The 25,482-nt window shown below is 38.8% G+C and overlaps 2 protein-coding genes across 3 annotated transcripts; one reads left to right on the plus strand and one right to left on the minus strand.

The window, feature by feature from the left end:
- Positions 1–2,402: 2,402 nt before the first annotated feature.
- LOC135740370 (myosin light chain kinase, smooth muscle-like) lies at positions 2,403–11,503 on the plus strand. The gene is made up of 14 exons (XM_065258672.1): positions 2,403–2,653; positions 3,010–3,105; positions 4,615–4,742; positions 5,373–5,529; positions 5,619–5,930; positions 6,326–6,422; positions 6,507–6,710; positions 8,658–8,875; positions 9,029–9,152; positions 9,225–9,377; positions 10,256–10,385; positions 10,475–10,565; positions 10,644–10,784; positions 10,923–11,503. The coding sequence occupies exons 1-14, from the start codon at positions 2,506–2,508 to the stop codon at positions 11,126–11,128; spliced, it is 2,205 nt and encodes a 734-aa protein (XP_065114744.1). The 5' UTR covers positions 2,403–2,505; the 3' UTR covers positions 11,129–11,503.
- Positions 11,504–13,378: 1,875 nt separating this feature from the next.
- Positions 13,379–24,730, minus strand: LOC135740374 (uncharacterized). Of its 2 annotated transcripts, none has more exons than XM_065258683.2 (12): positions 24,188–24,730; positions 22,110–22,333; positions 21,834–21,915; positions 21,613–21,681; positions 21,295–21,498; positions 19,854–20,034; positions 19,537–19,716; positions 18,051–18,113; positions 17,882–17,929; positions 14,262–14,476; positions 13,960–14,119; positions 13,379–13,845 (listed from the first exon to the last, which is right to left on the minus strand). In XM_065258683.2, the coding sequence occupies exons 1-12, from the start codon at positions 24,356–24,358 to the stop codon at positions 13,685–13,687; spliced, it is 1,758 nt and encodes a 585-aa protein (XP_065114755.1). In that variant the 5' UTR covers positions 24,359–24,730; the 3' UTR covers positions 13,379–13,684. The 2 variants fall into 2 exon arrangements, with proteins under 2 accessions (XP_065114755.1, XP_065114757.1); XM_065258685.2 differs by having other exon boundaries at positions 24,622–24,723.
- Between the last annotated feature and the right edge of the window lie 752 nt (positions 24,731–25,482).

Consider the following 25,482-nt stretch of genomic DNA (forward strand, 5'->3'; position numbering starts at 1 on the left):
AACTTCATCCATCCATCAATTCTCATAAAAACTAGGGATTTGTTTGTTAATTATCTTTATACCACAGGGCTTTTGAATGCTTTATTCTGATTGGTTAAGAAATGTTCCACGGGTATGCATTATTTTTCCATAAACGCACACCTGACCTGTCAAATGTCTTAAAATAACCACCATAGCAATGTCTTAGCAACCGTAGTATAAGTGGATTAATTGACTCCGGGCCTTTTGTAAGGAATAATTGACGACGGGTTGTTGAATTATTCGAAAATAATTCACACCCAAGCAGGCGTGAAGTGAAGTGCCATTATACCGCAGGTGTGCATTATTTTAAAATAATTCAAAGGATCGTAGGCAATTTTTTCTCTTATACCACGGTCACAGACATTTGACAGGTTGTGCATTTATAAAAAATAATCACCACACCCATTGAACATTTCTCAACCAATCAGAATAAAGTATTCAACATGCCGTGGTATAATTTAAAATAATGCACTCCGCTTTCTGTTGTGCCGCATTACCACCTTGGGTGTGCATTATTTTTGAATAATTCAACAGCCCAATTATTCCTTTCATATTATATATGTGATTTAAGAAAAAAAAATGTACAAGAAGGTCCATAAAGGAATAAAGGAAGGTCCAAAGGTTGTCACTGGGGTGGTACCTTTTCAAAAAGTACCTTTAAAAGGTGCATATTGGTTATCATAGCTGTACCTAAATGGTACATATTCAGACCTTTATAAAAGGCACCATCCCAATGGCAACGTTTGAACTTTTTTTCTGAGAGTGTGGTGCCATCAATGTTTTATACCAGAGGTCTTCAACCTTTTTCAGGGCAAGGACCCCTTATGGAGAGAGAAGATAAGCAGGGAGGGACCCCCAGGGCATGTGTTAAAATAAGACTAGATTGACATACTTGGTTATGATGGTTATGTTACAAGGATATTAAAAGAATCATTTTTGGCACAATCAAGTTTTTATTAGCCTATTAAGGCATTTTGGTTTCTGGCCTAATTTCATTTGGAGGACTCCTGGTAATACCAGCACGGACCCCTTGTTAAAGCCCCTTGTTTTTTACACAATTAAATTCATTATACATTTTTCCAATTATGAGATATGTGCCCAATTACTTTTTAAAACATTATGTTATGAATAACTGACGACAGGCCACATTGAATTATTTGAGAATAATGCACATCCAAGGTGGTTATTCGGCATGACGGAAAGCGGAGCGTGTATTTTTTTCAAATAATTCAATGTCAATTATTTTGCTTATACCACGGTTACCACAAACATTGCTCTGGTGGTTATTTTAAGATATTTGTGTGTGGTTTACTGAAAAATAATCAACACTCGTGGATAATTTTTCAGCCAATCAAAATAAAGCATTTAACAGCCCCGTGGTATAAAATTAAATATTTGCCATACCATGAAAAGCTTTTCGTTTAGGTCAGTGGTTCTCAACTCCATTCCTGCTCTGCACATGTTGTCTCTCTCACATCTGACAGACTCACTTCAGTTCATGGAGATCTCTAATGAGCTGATGATTTGAATCAGGTGTGTTGAATAAAGGAGACAAACAAAATGTGCAGAGCGGTGGGCCTCCAGGAATAACGTCAAGAACTGCTGGTTTAGGGGATCAGATGTTGTGCAACGTCCCAGAATTCCAAGGAAGCCGGTTTCCTGGATTGAGCAATTTCTATTTTGTTTTGTCTTTCCACAAAAAATGCACGTATGAAAATATTTCCCTGCACGACTTATTTTCCCATGGGTGTGTTTTTGATCAGATTTCCGCCTGTATCATTTTCATTCTCAAATTCTGAGCCATTATCTGCTTTTATTACACTGCTTTTATAGTGTTGTTGTTCAGCTCAGTGCTTCATGTTTCCAAATCAAATCCTGCTGATTATAATATATAGTAACAAATCGTATCAAACTTGTTGGACATTGTATTCACTTATATAAAACAACAAAGATTTGATCATTTATTTATACATTCCTTCATCAAATTAATCAAAACTTCGTTTTTAAAGCCCATTTTATAAAGATAATAAATTTACTATTCATTTAAATTAATTTTTTCATACTCTACATAAATTGTAGAAAAAAAGAGGTTATTTTGAGACAGAAAAACCCAAAACATTTTGAGCGGCCCAAACAGGCTCATCCAGATTTGGATACACACCCACAGAAAGGTAACTATTGTATCTTGCCTGTGTATTTAAAAGTTTTGTTGTTTATAATCTTAAAACCCATCTGTAAGACCAAGAAATGTATCTGTTTCAATATTACATTGCTGATTTATATGTAGTTTTCTGATTTAATTCAGTTGTGAAGCTCCACCCCCTCACTCTTTTGTTTAGTTGCCCCCTCTCTCTGTCTCTATTAATGTGATCAAACTGAAACCGTCTGCTGTCAGAAACTCGTGAGAAAACAGGCATGCACACGCAAACAAGTTGTGCGTGGTAAAGTGTAAGGAGAAGAATCTGGATTGACCACACTGGAAAAATGGACTTTATTAAAAAGGATCAGAAGAAAACTTACATTTCCACATTTAAACTTGATCTGAAATCCTCCACAGGACTGAAGGCTCCACTGGAGATCTCAAAGAGGAAAGATAATGGGATCACATTGAGGAACGGAAAGGATTTGTCAGGTATGTGAAAGCGACTGCCATTACAGACGTATAAGATTTCTGCATGAAACATTTTCACAATTAATATGAAAAATATGTGAAATTGTCTGTGAAATCCAGATTAAAGTCTCTTGATTTCAATCTTTGACACAATCTTACTCAGTCAATATTAAAGATATCAAGGTTATTTTTCACTGTTCATTTGATGCTAGATGATTTTGTCTAGAAAACAGTAAATCACAAAAAATGACTTTAGCTGGGTTTCACATGAAATGTCCACACAAATAATGCTGACACAGATGATTGAATCATTCATCTTATTATTTGTCTGTACAATTTATTTGTGAATGACTAAAAATGATTCACTTTTGAAACAGAAACTGTTAATACAAAAAATGATCAGAGAGCAAAAGAGCTGGAAATCAGGCAAGAGAAACCTAGGAAAACCTTGGATGTTGTAAAGAGGAAAAAAGGTATGTAGTACAAAACAATGCAAAGTATATAGTGTCCTAAATATAGATTAGATTAGTTGCATACATTTTTAAATTTAATCCAATTGGATTTACAAGTTATTGTTATCTTGACTAGAGATGAGTTGCATTAACTAATAAAATGAAGTTGAAATTGCTTAACTTATTTCAACTATATTTTATAGCAACTCATCTCTAGTCAAGATAAGAAATACTAAATTAAAACGACTTGTAAATCCAAGCTGATACGCATTACCTTTTTAAATTAAGGTATTTTTACTCTATAAAACCGTTTACCACAAACTTACAAAAGTTTTGCACAGGAACCACAGTAAGGTTTTTTTAGTAAGAGTAAAAAGGATCATTTTTAAAATTCTTAAGGTTCTTTTTTCTTAAAGGGACACTCCACTTTTTTGAAAATATACAAATTTTTCAGCTCCCCTAAAGTTAAACAATTGATTTTTACCTTTTTGGAATCCATTCAGCTGATCTCCCTGTTTGATGATCAATTCAATAATAACAGCAAATGTTGACAAAAAGAAATGTGTTGTTATTAAAGCTTGGATTGCTTGTTCTTGACATAAATAACACATTTAAAGGTGAAAATATTGGTAAAAGCACATACATTTTAATATAGTTTAAAACATGCTTGGTGCAGACTTCTCTTACCTGCATTCAGGTGTTGTACTCACCTGTGTCTCATTATGCATATCATTAGCCACGCCCAGTTCATTCATGCCCTTGTTAAATAGTCATGCCTTGCTGACAGCAAGTGACATGACTATTTGAATCTTTGCATGTCTATGGGGTGGTTTCCCAGACAGGGATTAGTTTAAAACAGGACTAGGCCTTAGTTTAATTAGGAAATCTAACTAGTTTTAACAAACATGCCTTACTAAAAACACTACTGGTGTGCATTTTGAGGCCAAACAAAGGGCACTGATGTATTTTAAGATATGTCAGTCCAAGTTGTTTTCAGTTTGGACAGCTCATATTTATTTTAGTCTAGGACTAGTCTAATCCCTGTCCGGGAAACCACCCCTGTATGTACACATTACGCGTTCATGTTAATTGGTGTGTATTTCACGGCAGATGTCAAGCTGATTAAAACATTGAACAGTAATTTAAGTGAATGTCTTACTTAAAGTGTTTGCTTTGACTTAGATGATGTGATGATGATACATTGGTGTGCTCAACTATACAATTTTTTTACCTTTATTTATGACTTGTTTATGATTATGTTTAGTCACATATTTGGCCTCTGAGACTAAATGATCTCGTGCACATGTCTGTAGTAACCTTGTATTTGTGACTTTGTCTGTGAAATCAAAGTTTCATAATTTAAAAATGACATTTTAGTTTGATTTCAATCTTTGACGTGGTCTTACTCAGTCATTATTAAAGATAAAGGTTATATTTTCACAGAGTGTTCTTTACATTTTAGGATGATTTTATGTAGAAAACATTTCACATAGGCTACTCTGTCACATTTGTATGCATTTATCATTTCAGGTGCAATCGCTGAGTTTTTGGATGCTCCGGAGCAGGTGGTGGTTTGTGTCGGTGACCGAGCTGAACTGCAGTGTTGTTTCAAGAGCGATGAGCCTGTGGCGTCCTGCTGGATTCATAACAGACAACAGGTTTGTAAGAGATATACTAGTTATGCGTTTAACATTTTACCATTCAAGTTTATTGTTTTGCATTGTTGCAAAACAGCAGCTTACATCCACACATCTCTCTAAACAGCGGGAAAGTCACAGAATTTTTTGCTAATTTTTCCGTGGCATTCTCACGGATCTCCACATTTTTCCAGGGCCCTGCCACAGACTGTCTTTTTCCGTGGCATTCTTCTCACGGATTGGTTACTCAACTGTTTTGTCCTATTTTCTTACCATTGTCGCTTTGATTTAGGGTTAGATTTACATAAAATAACATCCTTACCCAAACCCAACTCTAACCTCTTTAGAAAATAAATTTTAGAAAAATTTATATAAACCAATAGTTAAAGTGACATACTAATGCAAACACCAAATCTAAACCGAAGCGAAAATGGTTTGAAAATAGGAAAAAGCAGTTTAGTAACCAATCCGTGAGAATACCACGGAAAAAGACAGTCCATGGCAGGGCCATGAGAAGTGCGGAGATCCGTGAGAATGCCACGGCAAAATGGACAAAAAATTAGATTCCACGAAACTTTGTGAGATCACGTTGCACTAAAATATGTGTCATATATATTCCATCTATCGGTTTATGTTTGTTACTCTCTCTAGGTTGTATCGGATGGTTTACGGTCAAATGTTAAGAGCACCAACAAAAGCAGCAGTCTGGTCCTCTCCAAAGTTCTTCCTGTAGATGCGGGCAGCTATTCCCTTTTTGTTCGAAACCGAGGAGGCACAGCTCATTGGACGATAAACCTCAGTGTCATTGGTGAGACTCTAAAACTGAAGTCTAAATTAAACAATATACATTTCTTGATCATGTATTAGATTTGTTGACCCATTTTTTTTTCTCACCAGACTGTCCAGACCCTCCAGCCTCATGTCCTTTTGTGTCCCAGCTGACCCACACCTCTCTGGTTCTGTCGTGGTCCGGGCCGGGTTACGACGGAGGTTCGGCCATCACGGGTTACGTGGTGGAGCTTCAGAGACTTGACCGAACTGAGCCGGGAGACTGGACTGAGCTTGTTAACCGGTGCCTGAGTACGTCTTACCGGGTCTGCTCTGGTCTCGACCCCCAGGGCGAATATCGCTTCAGAGTACGAGCCTGCAATGCAGCCGGAGTCAGTGAGCCCAGCGAGGAGTCCGACTGCATTAAGATAGACACGGCAGGTACAACACAATCCCATAATGCAATGCATTTGACCTAGTTTGTTTGTCATATTGGAAATGGAAAAAGTAAAATATATATTTTTTTAAATTCTCAATCCGTTTTTTATCAGGATGCCTTGGACTTGGGTATATTTGCACGAAATGTGTTAATTTATGTGATATTTTTCCTAAATTAAACATGCATTCAATGTAGTACATTATGTATACTCGGATAAAGAAGCTTTCACTGGGAAGGTACACATGTAAAATGTCCTAATATGTACCTAAAAGGTACCAGTTTGTGCCTGTGGGGTACCAATATGCACTCTTTATGTACAAATGTGTACCACCCCATGACTGCTTTTGTATCTTTTTTCTGAGTATGCGTCAGTGATGATCGAGCATTATTGTTACAGGTGAACCGCCACAGGAAGTGTCCTCATGTGCGGACATTGTGATTGACAGCACCCACAAAGCCAGGGATGTTTATCATGTGCATGAGAGACTTGGAGTGTGAGTATCAGTCTGTCTATTAGTCTAAAATCATTATTTTGGGGGACAACATAACATGGTAATGTTTTTGAAACGTCTACACAGGGGGAAGTTTGGGGAGGTGTACAGGATGACCCATAAGCAGACGGGTCAAGTGTGTGCCGGTAAATTCTACCGGGCCCGTGTCTCGAAAGATAAAGCAGCAGCCCGTAAAGAAATCCAGCTGATGAATGAACTGCACCATCCAAAGCTGGTTCAGTGTCTGGCGGCCTTTGACACACGCTCTGAAATCGTCATGATTCTTGAGTAGTAAGTTAAAGATCATTTTTTTGAGTCGACTGATAACATTTACATGTAAATATCTTGGTATTTTCTGCAATGTGAAATACATGTTAATATGCAAGGCAAAGACTAATGTGAGATCATAATCACCTTTATTAAAACTCCATAAGATAAAGACAGGGATTTTCTCACTGTTCACATTAATTGATAAACTTCAGAATATTTGTGCTTAAAAATGGTCACATCATGACTGTTCCCTGCAGAAAAACGGCTAAAACCAGCCTAAGCTGGGTGGCTGGATTTAGCTGGTCTCCCAACCAGGTTTTAACTTGTTATGCAGGCTGGTTTAAGAGAGGTTTTAGCTAGTCAGACTGGAAAACCAGCTGACCCACCAGCTTAAACCAGCTTGACCAGACTGGTAGCTTGGCCAGCTTGGCTAAGATGGTTGGCTGGTCTTAGCTGGTCCTCCTAGCCTGGCAAAGTTGGTAAAGCTGGTCTTCCACAATTTTTTAGCTAGTGTCCAAAACCAGCGTGTGACGCCGGCTGAAAAACTTCCCCCTCTAAAACCAGCATGCGACGCCTGCTGAAAAGGACCCGGAAACCCTCCAAAACCAGTGGGTGACCCTGGCTGAAAAGCGCGCGGAACTCCTCCAAAACCAGTGAGCAACGCCGGCTGAAAAGGACCCGGAACCCCTCCAAAACCAGTGGGCGACCCTAGCTGAAAAGCGTCCAGAACCCCTCTAAAACCAGCATGTGACGCGGCTGAAAAGGACCCGGAACCCCTCCAAAACCAGTGTGCGACGCCAGCTGAAAAGGACCCGAAACCCCTCCAAAAACCAGTGGGAACCCTGGCTGAAAAGCTTTCCTCTCCAAAACCAGCGAGCGACCATGGCTGAAAAGCTTCCCCCTCTAAAACCAGCGTGCGACGCCGGCTGAAAAGGACCCAGAACCCTTCCAAAACCAGCCGGCGACCCTAGCTGAAAAGAGCCTGGAACTCCTCCAAAACCAGTGGGCGACCCTGGCTGAAAAGCGTCCAGAACCCCTCTAAAACCAGCATGTGACGCCGGCTGAAAAGTACCCGGAACCCCTCCAAAACCAGTGGGCGACCCTGGCTGAAAAGCGTCCAGATCCCCTCTAAAACCAGCATGTGACGCCGGCTGAAAGAGACCCAGAACCCCTCCAAAACCAGCATGTGACGCCGGCTGAAAAGGACCCGGAACCCCTCCAAAACCAGCGCACGACCCTGGCTTAAAAACGTCCGGAACCCCTCCAAAACCAGCAGGAGACCCCAGCTGAAAAGCGTCTGGAACCCCTCCAAAACAAGCGGGAGACCCCAACTGAAAAGCGTCTGGAACCCCTCCAAAACAAGCGAGAGACCCCAACTGAAAAGCGTCCGGAACCCCTCCAAAACCAGCGGGAGACACTGGCTGAAAAGCATCCAGTACCCCTCCAAAACCAGCGCGCGTCCCCAGCAGAAAAGCGCCCGGAACCCCTCCAAAACAAGTGGGAGACCCCAACTGAAAAGCGTCCGGAACCCCTCCAAAACCAGCGGGAGACCCTGGCTAAAAAGCATCCAGTACCCCTCAAAAACCAGCGCGCGTCCGGAACCCTTCCAAAACCAACGCGTGACCCTGGCTGAAAAGCGTCCAGAACCCCTCCAAAACCAGTGGACTACCCTGGCTGAAAAACGTCTGGCACCCCTCCAAAACCAGCGAGTGACCCCGGCTGAAAAACGTCCAGAACCCCTCTAAAACCAGCGTGCAACCCCGGCAAAAACCTGGCTTTTCAATAGGGTTTATTGCACAAAACATCCAGTGATACTAATGGCACCTAAAATGTAACACCAACTTTTTCCAAATCTAAATATTGGATTTTTAAAGGACCTATATAAAGGTTTTGATGCACATAACTCGGACTTAATCACACATAAAAAAGCAAAGAATTTTAAGTCGTCGTTCTTTTTATTCAATATAGTGTGGCAGGTGGTGAGCTGTTTCAACGAATCATAGATGAGAATTTCGAGCACACAGAACCCACGAGTGTGAACTACATGCGACAGATCCTGGAGGGAGTTCAGTATCTTCACCGTAAACGCATCATTCACCTCGATCTAAAGCCTGAAAACATCATCTGTGTCAACAGCACTGGAACGCTCATCAAGATCATTGACTTTGGATTGGCCTGCAAATTGGGTGAGTTTAGCATTTTAGTTTTTTAAGAACAAGAGATTCAAGATGTTAAACATAATACATTTCAAATGTTTGGCTTATTTGATCCTTCACCAATCCTTAAATTTAACAAAAATTCTTTGGTCTGGATTTGTTTCTTATTTCTGTATGCGGCAGAGACTGGGAAACCTGTGACGGTGCTACAAGGGACTCCAGAATTTGTGGCTCCAGAGGTCATCAATTATGAGCCTATAGATCTGGTGACTGACATGTGGAGCATTGGTGTTATCTGCTATATTCTGTAAGGGCTTTAATAGATGTAACTGACGATATATTTTCTACTCGATGCTCATGCTTTTTCTATATTGAACAGGTTAAGCGGCGAGTCTCCGTTTCAGGGCGCCAGCGATGCAGAAACTCTTGCTCTGGTAACTGCAGCACAATGGGAGTTTGACCCTGAGAGTTTTGAAGACATCACGGATGAAGCTAAAGATTTTATCAGTGGCCTACTGGTGAAGGATATGAGGTGACCACAGCAGTTTAACACACAATCGCATGTAAAATTGACATGGTCTCACATCTCTTAAAGGGATAGTTTGGCCAAAAATGATATTAAACCCATGATTTACTCACCCCCAAGCTGTTCGAGTTGCATATGTCCATCGTTTTTCAGACTAACACATTTTTGGATATTTTAGAAAATGTTTTAGATCTTTCAGTTGATTAAATGTAATGTTACAGGGTCCACCCATAGTCCACGACCTTCAAGTCCAAAAAAAGTGCGTTCATCCTTCACAACTTAAATCCAAACGGCTCCAGGATGATAAACAAAGGTCTTCTGAGGGTAATCCGTGCGGTGTTGTTGTAGAAATATCCATATTTAAAACTTTATTAACGAAAATAAATACCTTCCGGTAGCGCCGCCATCTTAGTCGCGTCCGCATTCAGGATGAGAGCTTACGCAGCCTACGGAGGCGACTCTGCTGCTGCTCTGTGCCCCCGCCCTCCGAATTTGTCATACGTCACTAAGAAAAGTGCGTACACTATGCTTATACTCTCTCCTGAATACAGAGGAGTCTAAGATGGCGGCGCTACCGAAAGGTATTTATTTTCATTAATAAAGTTTTAAATATGGATATTTCTACAACAACACCGCGCGGATTACCCTTGTTTATCATCCTGGAGCCGTTTGGATTTAATTTGTGAAGGATGGATGCACTTTTTTTGTACTTGAAGGTCGTGGACTATGTGAAGGATCCATCTATGGATCACGGGGGAAAAAAGGCCTTATTTGGAGGCTACAAATTGGGACAGCCTTCGGCACGGCACGGTGACATCATTGGCCATCAATTACGGCCTTGGAAGGATAGTTATTCACTATGCGTTGTATTTGTTCTCACGCAGGTCAAGACTATCCTGTGATAAAGCTTTATCTCATTCCTGGACAACTTCATTTGATGAGTCGAACCGCAGAGTAACCAAATCCTTGAACAAAGAAAAGATGAGACGATTCCTGGCCAGACAAAAGTGGAAGGTATTAGTAAGTCTTGTACCATCAGAGAAGATCGTTTTAGATTCATTCGTTGACTTTAGCCTTAAATTAAAATCTCTTCCATATTGCAGAAAACCGGCAAAGCTTTACTTGCCCTGAAGAGGATGTCTTACAACTCGGGCAAATCTGACAGACCACATTCTCCTGCTGGTTTTGTAGATGGTAAAATTCATACGCTCCCTAGACTAGCGCTCAGGGTTAAGATGCATTTCTTGTTTAACGCCTTTCTTTTGATCTCAGAGCACGTGCTGGGGAAGGAGGCCGAACAAGCCGTAGCATCTCTGGAAAAGCAGTTGAGAAGTGAACCTCGCTTCCATCAGGTCCTGCGTGATCGCACTGAGAACTGTGGAGCCACCGTACACCTGACCTGTACTATACACGGTATTACGCATGAGCTCATTTTTTTAAATAATGGTGCCCTCTGCCTAGCCAGACTTTTATTAAACTCATATTTGATATGGAGTAGGCATCACAAAATGACAAAGTTTTGATCACACTGTGTTTCTCATCTGGTTGCAGGATACCCAGACCCAGAGGTCATCTGGCTGTTTGACGAGGAACCGCTGGAGAAAACCGAACGAGTTCAGATGAATTACGACAAGGACGGCGTGTGCACGCTCACCCTTGCTCGCATACAACCAGAGGATTCTGGGATTTACAAATGTCGTGCAGCCAACAGTCTGGGACAGGCGCTGTGTTCGGCCAGACTCACTGTGAGTCTCTGAAAAAAAGGATCTGGAAATGTACTTTATTTTTTAAGTGGCCAATTATTGATCTTAAACTATGAACACTTGGGAACTCTGGAATAGATGTCATGGGTAAGAAATGCACTTTTAGACAATTTGTCACTTTCATTTAGTTTCTGTTGTGAATTGTACACTTTATGCCTCACGATTTTCTTGTTGCCTTCATTCACCAGTTCAGGTTCTTTTACACTGTGAAAAATGTTATTCATCTTTTATTTCTTGAGCAGTTTTATGATTGTACATAAACATTAGGAGTGTTTTTTCCACCGACTGCACAATTTCATTTGTTGTACATGCATGTATATATCCAGTATATGTTTTTTTATGAGTGACTAATTAAAACTATTTTATCTATTTGCTATTCTTTGGTTTTTGAAAGGCACGGTACAGATGTATAATCTTCCTCCTCTACAAAGGATACATAGCCATGCAGTTTATAATCTGTCCACAAGTGATCAAAGTAAAAACTGAATCTACAAAAAGTAACTTTGAATAAATGATCAGTCATGGGGACAACCAAATAAAAACAAGTTTAGGATGCACGAGTATAAAAGTATTTCAATGCCAAGGGAGACAAAGTGTCGACTTTCTGGGACTTTAGCTTATTAACCATATCCCCCAGAGTTGGATAAGTCCATACATACCCTTTTTATTTCCGTGCATAATTTGAGATGATATTACGCAGCGAGTGAAAGTAGTCCCCTTGGTAACTTTTAATACCAGGGGACTATTTTCGGGCACTTCGTAATATCATTGTGCCTCCTGCAGCCATGTTACAGCAGCAAAGTCCTTGATTATTACACCAGAATGAGAGTATAGTCTCTAACCATATTGGCAAAAAAATAAAATCGCAACTTTTATTTTTCCATCGGACTAAGTACACAATGTACTTACAGAAGAGTCAAGTTTTAAATAGGAAAAATATCAAAACTCTTATTGAGCGTGATGCTTAACAGTCTAATCAGATCTATGCTAAGCTATTTTTTTCTATTACACTTTTTAAAAAAAAACGTTCTATAATGTAAACAGGCAGATGTTATTAGATTACAATGGAAGTCTTTCACAACATCCTCAGTACCACCACTGACAAGCAAAAGATGTTATATCAAAGCAAACCTTTAACTAGCTCAGATGTGTATCTGTTGGGGGGTTGTTGTGCGAAAGCAACATGTGGTGTCCATTTAAATATTTTAACTAAAGTTGGTTGAGGTTCCCAGATGATGTGGTTGTGAATTCCTGCACTGACTCTCCACATTGAACGCAGGTCCTGAACAGTCCTGTGAAATGAGTTTTATTGGGCACAAGTGGTTCTTCTGTGTTTGTTCTTTTACTGCCACTTGATTTACAGTCTGAACAAAACTGTGACAGATCTTGCTCAATGTACCAACTGAAGTCATGCCGACCTCGTATCTGTTTTCCGGTTGTACTTCAGTCTCTAGTGGTTCTTCCTATGAGGCAGAACAGAATCAGTGACTTATGTTATGAGCCTAGTAGCATTATCACATTTGATCTCTCAGTGAAGATATTCATGATGTGGTCACAATGTGTGGGTCACAGTGAGCTAAAAGTGTAACCACACAGCACAGTCACTGTGCACTCATACTAAGGTCACATCATAAGGTCACTGCACACTCAGTGCGCTCATACCAAAGGTCAAATCATGAGGTCACTGCACACTCACTGTGCGCTCATACTAAAGTCCCATTGTGAGGTCACTGCACACTCACTGTGCGCTCATACTAAGGTCCCATCGTGAGGTCACTGCACACTCACTGTGCGCTCATACTAAAGTCCCATTGTGAGGTCACTGCACACTCACTATGCGCTCATACTAAAGTCCCATCGTGAGGTCACTGCACACTTACTGTGCGCTCATACTAAAGTCCCATTGTGAGGTCACTGCACACTCACTATGCGCTCATACTAAGGTCCCATCGTGAGGTCACTGCACACTCACTGTGCGCTCGTACTAAAATCCCATCGTGAGGTCACTGTGCGCTCATACTAAAATCCCATCGTGAGGTCACTGTGCGCTCATACTAAAGTCCCATCGTGAGGTCACTGTGCGCTCATACTAAAATCCCATCGTGAGGTCACTGTGCGCTCATACTAAAGTCCCATCGTGAGGTCACTGCACACTCACTGTGCGCTCGTACTAAAATCCCATCGTGAGGTCACTGTGCTAAAATCCCATCGTGAGGTCACTGTGCGCTCATACTAAAATCCCATCGTGAGGTCACTGTGCGCTCATACTAAAATCCCATCGTGAGGTCACTGTGCGCTCATACTAAAGTCCCATCGTGAGGTCACTGTGCGCTCATACTAAAGTCCCATCGTGAGGTCACTGCACACTCACTGTGCGCTCATACTAAGGTCCCATCGTGAGGTCACTGCACACTCATACTAAGGTCACATTGTGAGGTCATAGGACTCATAGCACATTGTGTTGCAAGTTCACCATTATCTAAAATTTCTGTATAGCTGATCAGTCATATCTCAAACAATTGGAGAAAATCAAACAAATCTGTTTTTTTATCAGTTTTCTTGTTTATTTTGTTGTCTTTTCAGCCTGGTGTTGGCATTTGACACAAAAATTTCTACTTGGCGTAAACATTCAGCTTCAGGTGTAGTTCTCGTGACTACTTTTTGCTTCTTCACTTCGATTTCATTCTGCTTTTGAAAAGACTTGACACATCCTGAAACACAGAGAACAATGTTTTAATGCGGTATAGTTATTAACAACTACTGCTCTTGACATTACATTTTCTACAGCACTTTTCAGATACACAAACCACAACTTATACACTTACTCGTCAAACATTTCAGGAGCACAGGCGGCAACACCTTCTTCCCATCTTTTCCCGTCCGGTTGTACAGACAGAGGACGCTGTCTGTCACAATGCTTTTTAGACTCTGTCTCACTATCTCACCTATATTGAAGCTGCCGTGGGTTTGGATGAGATAGTTTATCTGACAAAAAATACAAAATATTACTAAATTAAAAGATTCTACATTTTATTTACATTGATAACTACTGCACACTAAATAAATGATTGATGAAACTGTAGCTTTTGGTCAAAAAATAAATAAATGTGTGTGTAGTAGTACTAACATAAAGCTCGCGATAAGATCTGTCCTCTTCTAGCCTCTGACAAAAGGCTTCAAATGTTTCAAAACTGGAGCACTGTTGTTGTTCAAAAAGTTCCTCGAGGACGTCTTCATCTGCTCGCTTTAGGAAAACAGCTTTCATTTTTGCAAAGTCGTTTATGATGAAAGTTTGTCTCTCTTCCAACATTTGGATATGTTGGAGCATCTTCGTATTCAGATCTGAAATTTTTTATAATAATAATAATAATAATAATGCATTTTATTTATATTGCGCTTTTCTTATACCCAAAGCGCTACATAAAACAAAAGTAAGAAAATGAAAATACATAGAAAAATGAGAATACAACAATAAATAAAATAAAATAAATACAACCAGTGTCACAATCAGACACCTACACTATCATAAAAAGATGGGTTTTTAACTGCTTTTTAAAACTTGTTAATGTTGGGGCAGTCCTAAGAGTTACTGGTAGTGCATTCCACAACCTAGGGGCTGCCACCGAAAAGGCTCTTTCACCCATCGTCTTTAGTTTACAAGAAGGCTGTTTCAGAAGGAAAGAATTTGCGGAGCGAAGAGATCGAGAGGGCACATATGGAGTAATTAAGTCACATATATATGAAGGTGCAGTTCTATGTACAGCCTTATATGTTAAAATAAGGGTTTTAAAATCGATACGAGCATGGACTGGAAGCCAATGCAAGTTCCTAAGCACCCCAGAGATATGCTGACGGGAAGGAGTATGTGTGAGAACACGTGCAGCTGAATTCTGTATGTATTGCAGTCGCTTAATAGACTTTGCCGGTAGACCGAGATACAGGGCATTACAATAATCAACCCTAGAGGTTACAAGGGCATGGACAAGTCTTTCTGCATCAGGTAATGAAAGATAAGGCCTAATCCTGGCAATATTTCTGAGATGGAAAAATGCAGATTTTGAAATACTCTTAATATGTGCTTCAAGTGTCAAGTGAGAGTCCAAAATTACACCAAGGTTACGAACTTGAGTCGATGGAGATACTGTTTTATTATCAAGGTGCAAGCTAAAATGTCTACCATTACAGGCAGCTGGGGTACCCACTAAAAGAACCTCAGACTTTGTACCATTTAATTTAAGAAAATTGTGGTACATCCATGATTTAATTTCCTGCAGACAGTCATGGAGGGTTTCTGATATACTAGAGATGTTGGTTTTTGTACTCAAATAAATCTGAGTATCATCAGCATAGAAGTGGAACCCCAGACCATGCTTTCTAATAATCTGCCCTAAAGGAAGCATGTAAATAATAAATAGTATCGGGCCAAGAACAGACCCCTGAGGAACACCATGGCGTACCTGTCCAATGTTAGATTTATTGTTTCCTAAAACAACAAACTGTGTACGATCAGAGAGATAAGATTTAAACCACTCCAACACTGTACCAGAGATACCAAGCCAGGTCTCCAATCTCTCAATCAGTATAGAATGACACACCGTGTCAAAAGCTGCACTCAGATCTAACAACACCAAGATAGTAAGTGCCCCAGAGTCAGCAGAGATAAGGAGATCATTCATAACTCGGACCAAGGCTGTCTCAGTACTATGCCCTGATCGAAACCCAGATTGAAAAGGTTCTAAAAGCTCATTCATGGACAAATGAAAATTCAGTTGTGAGACAGCAACACGTTCCAGAACCTTCGCCAAAAACGGAAGGTTAGATATAGGTCTGTAGTTAGACAGATCAGAAACATCACACCCAGGCTTTTTAAGAACTGGTGTGATTGAGGCAACCTTAAGGGCTTGGGGAACAATTCCAGTAGCAAGTGATGCATTAACAATGTTCAAAATGAGAGGACTGATAGACGACAGACACTCTTTAAGAACATGAGTTGGAATAGGGTCAAGAATACAGGTAGTAGAACTCATTGTCAAAATTAGTTCAGAGATGTAATCAATAGTAACTATGTTAAAACTAGAAAAACGAGTTAATGGACAATTTAAGGGCTGAATCTCAGGGGGTGCACCCAGAGAAGCAGAAGTAATAGACAAATAGATATTGTCAATTTTTTCTGCAAAAAAATTTAAAAATGAGTTGCACTGCTGCACAGAAGAACAAATAAGTGAATTGGCAGGTTTAAGGAGCTTATTGATTACTTTAAACATCTTGTTAGGATTTGGAGTACCATCATTAATGACTTGAGAGTAGTATTCAGTTCTTGCTATTTTGATAGCATCACTGTATTGAACCAAGTGCTCATTATACATAAGTTTATGGACAGTGAGCCCAGATTTTTTATATTGACGTTCTAACTGCCTGTTCTTTGCTTTAAGAGCCCTAAGCTCAGCTGTAAACCAGGGTGATGACTTAGAAAATGAAACAGTACGCTCCTTCCTAGGGGCCAGCACATCTAAAGTTGATGATAAAATTGAATTATAATGATCAACAGTATTACCAGTAGGACTATCATTAATTATACATGAAAACTGATTAAAATCAATATTTTTAAGATTTCTAAAACTAATTACCCTCTTTTGTTGTTTGTGTAGAGAAACCGATAAGTGAAAACTCAAGAGCTTATGGTCACTTATGCACACATCATTGCCTTCAAGTTGATTAATATCTGCTCCAACTGAACACACTAAATCAAGCGTATGCCCTTTGATATGAGTAGGAAAATTGACATGTTGTGACAGGTTAAAACAATCCAGAGTCTCCATAAAATTAGCAGCATGTTTACAAGTAGAATTATCAACATGAATGTTAATATCTCCAACGAGAATCATAGATGGACAAAGAGGATTTACAAACGCAAGTAGCTCTGTAAGTTCGTCAAAGAACAGAGGGTTAGGTTTCGGTGGTCGGTAAATAAACAGAATCAGAACAGGAGCAGCACCACCAACTTTAAAAACAATACTCTCGAAAGAAGAAACATAAGGAAAAGCAATTTCAGTAATAGAGACCTCGGTACTGTACACAACAGCAAGGCCACCCCCTTTACCAGTTGCTCTGGGCTTATTATTATTATTATTATTATTATTATTAAAATAAATATTGATTTAAGAATTTTTAGATATTTGTACTAAAAACAATGAAAAAATACTAAACAAGAAAGTCATTCTTTGCAGTGCAGGGCTCCAGACTGCCCCCAAATGGTGGCATTTTGCCCCTAAAATTTGAGAGTGTGCCACTGAATTTTACATCCACTCGCACATGTGCAACCAGTAAATTTGACCTTATTTGCCAAAAGTGCACAATAAAATGTGACACTGAATTTGAAACAGCACATTGTATTTTCTGCATCTATCATCAAGTATTTATTAGTAATACAGTGGAAATTAGAAGAAATGTGAATATTTGGTTAGCATGTTGATTTACGGTGTGTGCCCCTAAATTTTCTGGTTGCGCCCCTAAAATTTTCAGTTGGGGGCCACTGTGCTCCTAGTGAAAAAAGTTAGTCTGGAGCCCTGCAGTGTATAACTTAATTTATTGTTACTTTGATATGAGTAATATTCCAAACTGTAAAAATGTCTTTCAGGTTATTTCCCAAAGCAAATGTGACCACGTTGAGCTTAATCAGACTCTTATTCACCTAAAGATATTTTATTTCTTTAGAACAAAATAATGTGCAAATGACATATTACCTACCAAACATTTGTTCCAAGGTGACTTTGGATTGTGGTTCCTTTTCTGTTACTGAAAATGTCAGACATGAGGTCAGTTAAATTGCACTTTTTGTAATCAATTAAAAAAAATTCTCAATCGTTTCATCCACAATGTAGGTCGGAAATCCCATACAGGAAAATTTATAATTTACCTGAAGTGGCAGAGCTTTTGGGATGATCATCCATATCTTGTGCTACACTTCTCTGAAGAGAATCTGCAAGATAGATCATGCAAATGACACAAAATTATCTTATGAGTTACTTTGTGAATGATAAGCATGTGTTGTGGGTAATATCTACTGTTTCCTCCAGAAAACAGGGTACGGCTGGCTGGCCTGAGCTTGAATAACTTTTATCAGGGCTTTCATTAAGACGTTCACATTTAATTTAAATAAAAAAAGTAGGGCTGCAACTAACGACTGTTTTTCATACTCGCTTAATCAGCAATTATACCTCGGTTAATTGAACGTTTATTTACGGTTAATCGACTAATCAGATAAAAATTTAGAAAATGTATTAATGTAGAATTGTCACTTACAGCTTACAGAGTTTTAATAATATGTATATATATATATACTTTTTTTAATTTTAAGCCTTAAATAAAAATGTTTGTGCATCCTTTAAATAGTAAAACATCTTTAAATGTCAAAATTATAATAAACAAAATGTATTGAGTCTACAGGGATGTGCTGGTGAATAAATTTAGCCACAGATTAATAACCTCATTTTAATCTTTAACTTTAGACCATGATGAGTTTTAACATTATTCGTTATTAATAAAATAAATAAGCCATATAATATGAAAGTGATATACATGCGCTGTTACAGTAATAAAACCTGGATTTCCCGCTTACTTTAAAACAGATGATTAGTTTGTGGTTGATTACAATATTTTAATGAAAACCCTACAAGAATTAAACTTTTGTCCTGTCATTGTCATTGTGCTGTCAGGGTTGCCAGATCTGCCTAACAAAACCAGCCCATTCAAAATTAACACATCCCAATGGCTATTCACAGCACAAATACCAACAACTAATTAACCAAATCCCTCCATCTCTAACCAGCAGAAAAACATCAACCTGGACATTTCAAAATACTTTTTAAAGATGTAAAATAAATCTTTGGTGTCCCCAATATGTACATATGTAAAGTTTTAGCTCAAAATACCATATAGATAATTTATTATACCATGTTAAAATTGCCACTTTGTAGGTGTGAGGAAAAAAGTTATGTTTTTGGGTGTGTCTTTAAATGCAAATGAGCTGAACTCTGCACTAAATGGCAGTGTTGTGGTTGGATAGTGCAGATTAATGGGCGGTATTATCCCCTTCTGACATCACAAGGACAGCCAAATTTCAATTACCTATTTTTTCCACATGTTTGCATTGAATGGTTTACCAAAACTAAGTTACTGGGTTGATCTTTTTCACATTTTCTAGGTTGTTGGAAGCACTGGGGACCCAATCATTGCACTTTAACATGGAAAAAGTCTGATTTTAATGATATGTCCCCCTTAAAAAAAGCCCAATTCAGCCAACTCAGCTGAAAGGCCACAAACCCGGCAACGCAGGTCTGCTGGCCACATGGTAAAAAGAAGTGCCTGATAAATGTGAACAAAAGGATGTACAGTATACACACCTTTACAGGAAGATGTTTCTAAATTAAGGTCACTTTCATCACAGGGCTTCTTTTGCCTTTTTCTCTCCTCATTTAGTTTCTCAACTGCAGGGTCTCTCTTTAAATAAGAAAGTGAATCCTCTGCCGCTTCGACCCCAGTTGTGGAATCTGAGATATACTGATTTGCTTGATCATAGTCTCCTGTTAGTAGAAAATGCATGTATATTAAATGATGTGTTTAATGGAAATTCAGTCAACAATTGATGGTCTAATAAATTTGTGTGGTGGTTAATAAATATGTTAAGCACTGTATACATTGTATATACAATTTGTCTCACCAAAAGGTGGTCCAATGATCTTCACAATATCATAAACCTTCCAGTTGGGCTTTGGTGGAGAATTGTTTTTAATTTTTGAAAGTGATGATGTCCATCGACATTTTAATGTTCCCTTGTCTTCAAAAATCCAACTGATTGGTACAACAGATGTCTGTCCATCACAGAATACACAAATGCGATACTGAAAAAGATGCACAACATATTAATCACAGTCTTTGGATCAAAATCATGTAATAATATGCAATAAAACACAGCAAACCCCATTAATGAATAACATTACAATTAAACTGCATGCATGAGGGGTTTAACTGTTACCACATTGGTCTGGTCTTTATTGCTCTATGCCTCAGTTGAGCATTGTCAACATGTAACATTTCACTGTGATTCAGAAATCCTTTGCATATGGGAATCATTCTGGAGTCACATGGCTTACCCAGTCAACACTTTGATCTCTCAGTGAAGTCACCATTAGTTTACAAGATCCTCAAAATGTTGTCACAATGTGTGCGTCACAGTGAGCTTAAATTGTAACCACACAGCGCACTCACGGTTTGCTCATATATAAAGGTCACCATATGAGGTCACTGCACACTCACTGGGAGCTCATTCAACCCATAAAGCACATGGGATGAAAAGTACCAGATGTCACTCAGACAACTAATATTTTTTGCCATAAACGCGATGTGAAGTTGTCCTAGACGCGACGCGGCGCAACGCTGAGCTGCGCGGCCGGTGTGCGACCACCTTTAGAGTACATGTGTGAAGTTTTAGCTCAAAATACCCCACAGATAATTTATTATAACATGTTAAAATTGCCACTTTGTAGTTTTGGGTATGTGCTTTAAAATGCAAATGAGCTGATGAAATGCAAATTATGGTTTGTTGCAATTGAAAATTATTTTTTTCTCTGCTTGCAGAGAATGGTTTACCAAAACTAAGTTACTGGGTTGATATTCTTCACATTTTTTAGGTTGACAGAAACACCGGGTACCCAGTTATAGCACTTAAACTTGACAAAAGTATGATTTTCACCCTATGGCCCCTTTAAAGGGATAGTTCACCCAAAAATGAAAATTCTGTCATCTTTTACTCACTCCCATGTTGTTACAAACCTGTATTAATTTCTTTGTTCTGATGAACACAAAGGAAGATATTTTGAGAAAGCTTTGTAAACAAACCGTTCTTGGACCCCTTTTGCTTCCATGGTATTCTTTTTTCTACTATGGAAGTGAATTTAATGCTTTGACATTTAATTTAGCTTATTCACGAAATAATTTTCACACATTATTGTGATTATTTAAATCAAATATCTTGCAAGGTTTACCTGGCAGTAAATATTAACACATATTTAAAAGTAATTACTTTCAGGGGTGATGGTCATTTGGCTAGTGAGCTCCAGATAACTTGAGTTTGGAGACCAAATAAAAGGCATTTTACTTACTTTTATTTCTTTTTTAACAGTTGAAATCCATGGATCAATATCTTCATTGCCCACTGCTGGAGCAACAAAACCATTGCAGACATCTTGGTCAAGTTGGTCTTCAGACTTTATCTGGACATCTGATATTATCTGGTCTTCATATCTTAGCCGGTCCTCCAATTTTATCTGGTCTTCTGACTTTAATTCAGTCTGTGGCGATTCATCCTACATAGCAGAAAATACCGACATGTTATTTGTAAAGACGTAAAAAGTTTTGATAAAGAACTAACTAATAACTGGACAACCAGTATTAAGTTGAGACTGTATGTGATGACTTACTGTTTGACATGGAAAAGGAACTTCATAGCAGATCTCTGCCACCTCCATGTCTTCATCTTTATCTGTGGACTGATGGTCATGGCTGGCTGAGATAAATTTCTTTCAAACTCCTAAAATCCATATATTGAATATAAAGCTATGAGTATGTTGTATTGGATGCCTTTCGACAGTTTGATGAGAATGACAAATCTTTATCTGAGGTAAATAATAATTTAAAATACCTCTGTTTTTAGTGCAGGCACATCAGTTAACGGCTCCAATTTTCGTTTTTTACTTCGAGGTAAAAGATCTTCACCACACACCCTAAATGAATGAGAGATTAAACTGGTTAACTGTATGACAGACTGTATGTAATGAAAAACTTTGATTTTTTAAGTCCCATAAGAGAGCATTAATTTTGCAGACGTCCACATTCCCATTTACACATTATCCTTATTGATTGTAATCTCTAATGTCAATTAATCTAACATTAATATTAACCAGGTAACTATTCTAACCTCTTCAGTAGGTAAAAAGCCAGCTCCGTGTCGGTCGTAAATCCATTTTCATCTCTGAAGGTTCGCCACAGCGAAAAAGCGTCGCCGATGTTGATTGTCGTTTTAGCGTGCCGTCTCTCACTTTCACTTTCACCTTTCTCTTGCATCCCTTCTGGGATTTGAAGTGTCTTTGACTTGATACCAGATAACTGACCAGAGATCACCAAAAATGAATGATCGTTGATCTGTAACAGAGGACAAAACATCATAATTTAGAAAAAAACTTCCTTTTGGATATAAGTCAATGAAACAAAACGTTTAGTGTGACTGCCATTTAACTCTTTCCTGCAATTGATTAAATATCTCCTCAACTTATAGAAAACGCTTCGCTGCCATTGAGTTTTTACAGCAATCCATTTTTCCGCTATTATCCACTAGGTGGCGGTCTTATGGTGTATGTTTTGATCATCGCTCTGAAAAATTATCTCAGCATTTTGTTCAAATTTGGTATTTATGAAGAAACCTACCAATATTAGAGAGGTGACAAAATGAGTCCAAATGAAGATAGGATACGTTAAAATTAGGGGTGGCACGGTCCATGAAAAAAATCCGAACCGTTCGGTTCGCTTGTCTCGGTTCGGAGCGCGTGTGTACCGCACGGTTCAACGGTTCATGGCATGCGCAATGTAGTCTCATGCCCTGTATGTGACCTCAGATAGCGTGTTTCCCTTTCGCGCGAAAGAAGAGGTGACTGGTTTGGAGTATAAGTACTGCAGGTTATGTTACGTGTAGAAATGGCAAGTGGGAGAGAAAAGGAAGTCTGCCCGCAGTTGGAGGATGCGCCAGCGTCGTATAAGTTTGGTGTGTGGAAACATATTTTTATTTCATGTTACCTATGATGACAGCGAAATAAAACAATAGATAGAACTGCAGTCTATGGGTTGAATGTGCTCCAACAGCCACAGGAGATCGCCTTCTCTACGACCATTTATCTGAGGTACTGAACACTGTTTTACGTCTTCAGCGCTATTTTTAGCCTTTCATTGATAAAATTAAGCGGCTGATTTCCGCGTAGTTTCATTTTGCTAGCGTGTGAAAGTTGCGCGATCTTATTTCAGAAATTGCCCCTCAAAGTAATCAGAAGTGGTCAAAAGTGGACAAAAGAGACTTAAAGAGATTTTAATATTACAGGTGCAAAGGTTATGTTTCTCTCTCGTCCACATAAACTCTCAGTATTAAAGCAGCCTCTCAGTGATAAATCTCTTGCTCTATCAAAATCTCATCTGGCTTTCCTCAGAGATGGTCCAATGTGCTTAAAGTCAAATTCAGTTCGTGCATGATTACATGATATAACTTTTTTTAATACTGTATCCTAAATTATGGATAATTAATACATTAATAAGATAATACATTTCTGGCGTGTGAAAAATTTAAAGAAAAAATAACAACAAGAACCGTACTGAACCGTGAACCGTGACCATAGAACCGTGATACGAACCGAACCGAGGGTTTTGTGAACCGTGCCACCCCTAGTTAAAATAATAAAAATGCTGGCGCGTGAGATGTGCATACGGATGCATAACGTAAGAAAAAGTACAAGAACATATTCATTTGATACGCACATGTTGTGAATTAGCCGGATAGTTTTCGCGAGAAGTTCAGGTGTGTGTATAAATACGAAAAACGTACGCAATTATTATTGAATGAGACCTAATATTCGTACGATAGTCAGGAAATATTGCAGCAAACATGTGCAAAAAATATATATTTTGCAAGTAGTTTTTGTATATTTTAATGCAAAATCTTACATGCTGTGCCTTTAAATTACTTTAATATGCATAACGGATACCCAATCACAAAATAGGCAACAAAACCTTTAGGGTCAAAGACAGGATAAAAATAGCCTGTTAAAAAAAGATAAGGGGGTTTGTGAAGTTTCAGCTCAAAACACCCTACAGATCATTTATAATGCTATGTTAAAAATTTTGGGGTGAGAAAAACGCGGTTTTGGTGTGTGTGTGTCTCTTTAAATGCAAATAAGCAGACCCGTATTCAAAACAAGAACGTTGATTTATAAACATTTACACTACAATACTTACTGGATTTAAATCTGGATGACGGATGGTTGGTACTGATCCATCCTTAAGAATCAACTTTTTAGCAAAACCTGCTTTGTATTGACCCTCGTTGATAAAACAGTTTGATGTAAAATGATTTGCGCAAGCATAAACATATTTAGGTAAATCCAGGGCCGCGCTTCCTTTAAACATGAAATGAATCCACTGCGTCTTCAGAGGCTCAGATGTCGGGAGATACTCTTATGTTCATTCTTACATCCAACTACAGAACACCTTCGAGACATTTTTCTCGGTATAACTCCTCTGGTGTGCATTCAGTAACGGACAATGTGATGTTTTAGTCCAAAATACCCCACAGATGACGTATCCACATACGACTCGCGACGCTTTACGGACTAACTTCCGGTCTCATGTAAACAAACGGTTTGTGTCAATCTCGTGTTAGTTTTGATTACCTATAGAGTAGTAAGGCATCGTTCATATCTCCAGAGACTTTAGTTTAACCAGATTACAAAAGACAGACACAGCGGTACCACTTTCCGAAAACAGCCGAGTTGTCGCGAATGAAGAGTGGGCGGAGCATAGATATGTATATAAAGGCTAGATGGCTCAAGGGCGGCCATCTTACGACAGGGCGCTCGCTCACTCGTAGCATTGAGTTTAATGGTGCAGGTACTTTTAAATGACCATAACTTGCTCAATTTTCTACCGATTTTCAAACGGTTTGGGTTTTTACAAACGTTATTAACGTGGCTATAATTCTGGATGCTTTAACATGTTTCATGAATTTATTTTTTATTTTTAGTATAGGTATGCAGTGTCATAGGTACATCTTTGACGTTTATAACAAACCAAACCGTTTGAAAATCGGTAAAAAATTAAGCAAGTTATGGTCATTTAAAAGTACCTGCATCATTAAAACTCAATGCTACGAGTGAGCGAGCGCCCTGTCCTAAGATGGCCGCCAAAATGCGGACGTTGCACTCAATTGGCCAGCAGCGCGGACGAGCCATCTAGCCTTTATATACATATCTATGGGGCGGAGCATCTGCGTAGACATCGTCGGTAACTAATGATATAATATGAAACACACAGTACATCTTCATCACATTATCTATGAATTACTTTTGATTCAGTTTTCGTAAGTGTTGTTTATACATTATATATTATTATAAAACAAAACAAAGACATGTGAAGTTTTACTTACACCCTGCTGTTACGCCCCTTGACCACAGGTTTCAGTGATCACTGGATCCATATTTTAGTGTTAAAGGGGTCATATTATGAAACTTTTTTTAAGATGTAAAATAAGTCCA

Source organism: Paramisgurnus dabryanus, chromosome 22, assembly GCF_030506205.2.
Source record: "Paramisgurnus dabryanus chromosome 22, PD_genome_1.1, whole genome shotgun sequence".
Lineage (NCBI taxonomy): Eukaryota > Metazoa > Chordata > Actinopteri > Cypriniformes > Cobitidae > Paramisgurnus > Paramisgurnus dabryanus.

Bases quoted from the DNA above. Each gene is read 5' to 3' on its own strand.
- LOC135740370 (XM_065258672.1), top strand. From the start codon at position 2,506: ATGGACTTTATTAAAAAGGATCAGAAGAAAACTTACATTTCCACATTT. The intron at 3,106-4,614 runs GTATGTAGTACA...TTATCATTTCAG, and splicing joins TGTTGTAAAGAGGAAAAAAG to GTGCAATCGCTGAGTTTTTG. The intron at 6,711-8,657 runs GTAAGTTAAAGA...TATTCAATATAG, and splicing joins ATCGTCATGATTCTTGAGTA to TGTGGCAGGTGGTGAGCTGT.
- LOC135740374 (XM_065258683.2), bottom strand. From the start codon at position 24,358: ATGTTTAAAGGAAGCGCGGCCCTGGATTTACCTAAATATGTTTATGCT. The intron at 21,682-21,833 runs GTATTTTAAATT...CATGACCATCAG, and splicing joins TGCCTGCACTAAAAACAGAG to TCCACAGATAAAGATGAAGA. The intron at 21,499-21,612 runs GTAAGTCATCAC...TCTGCTATGTAG, and splicing joins TTCCTTTTCCATGTCAAACA to GATGAATCGCCACAGACTGA.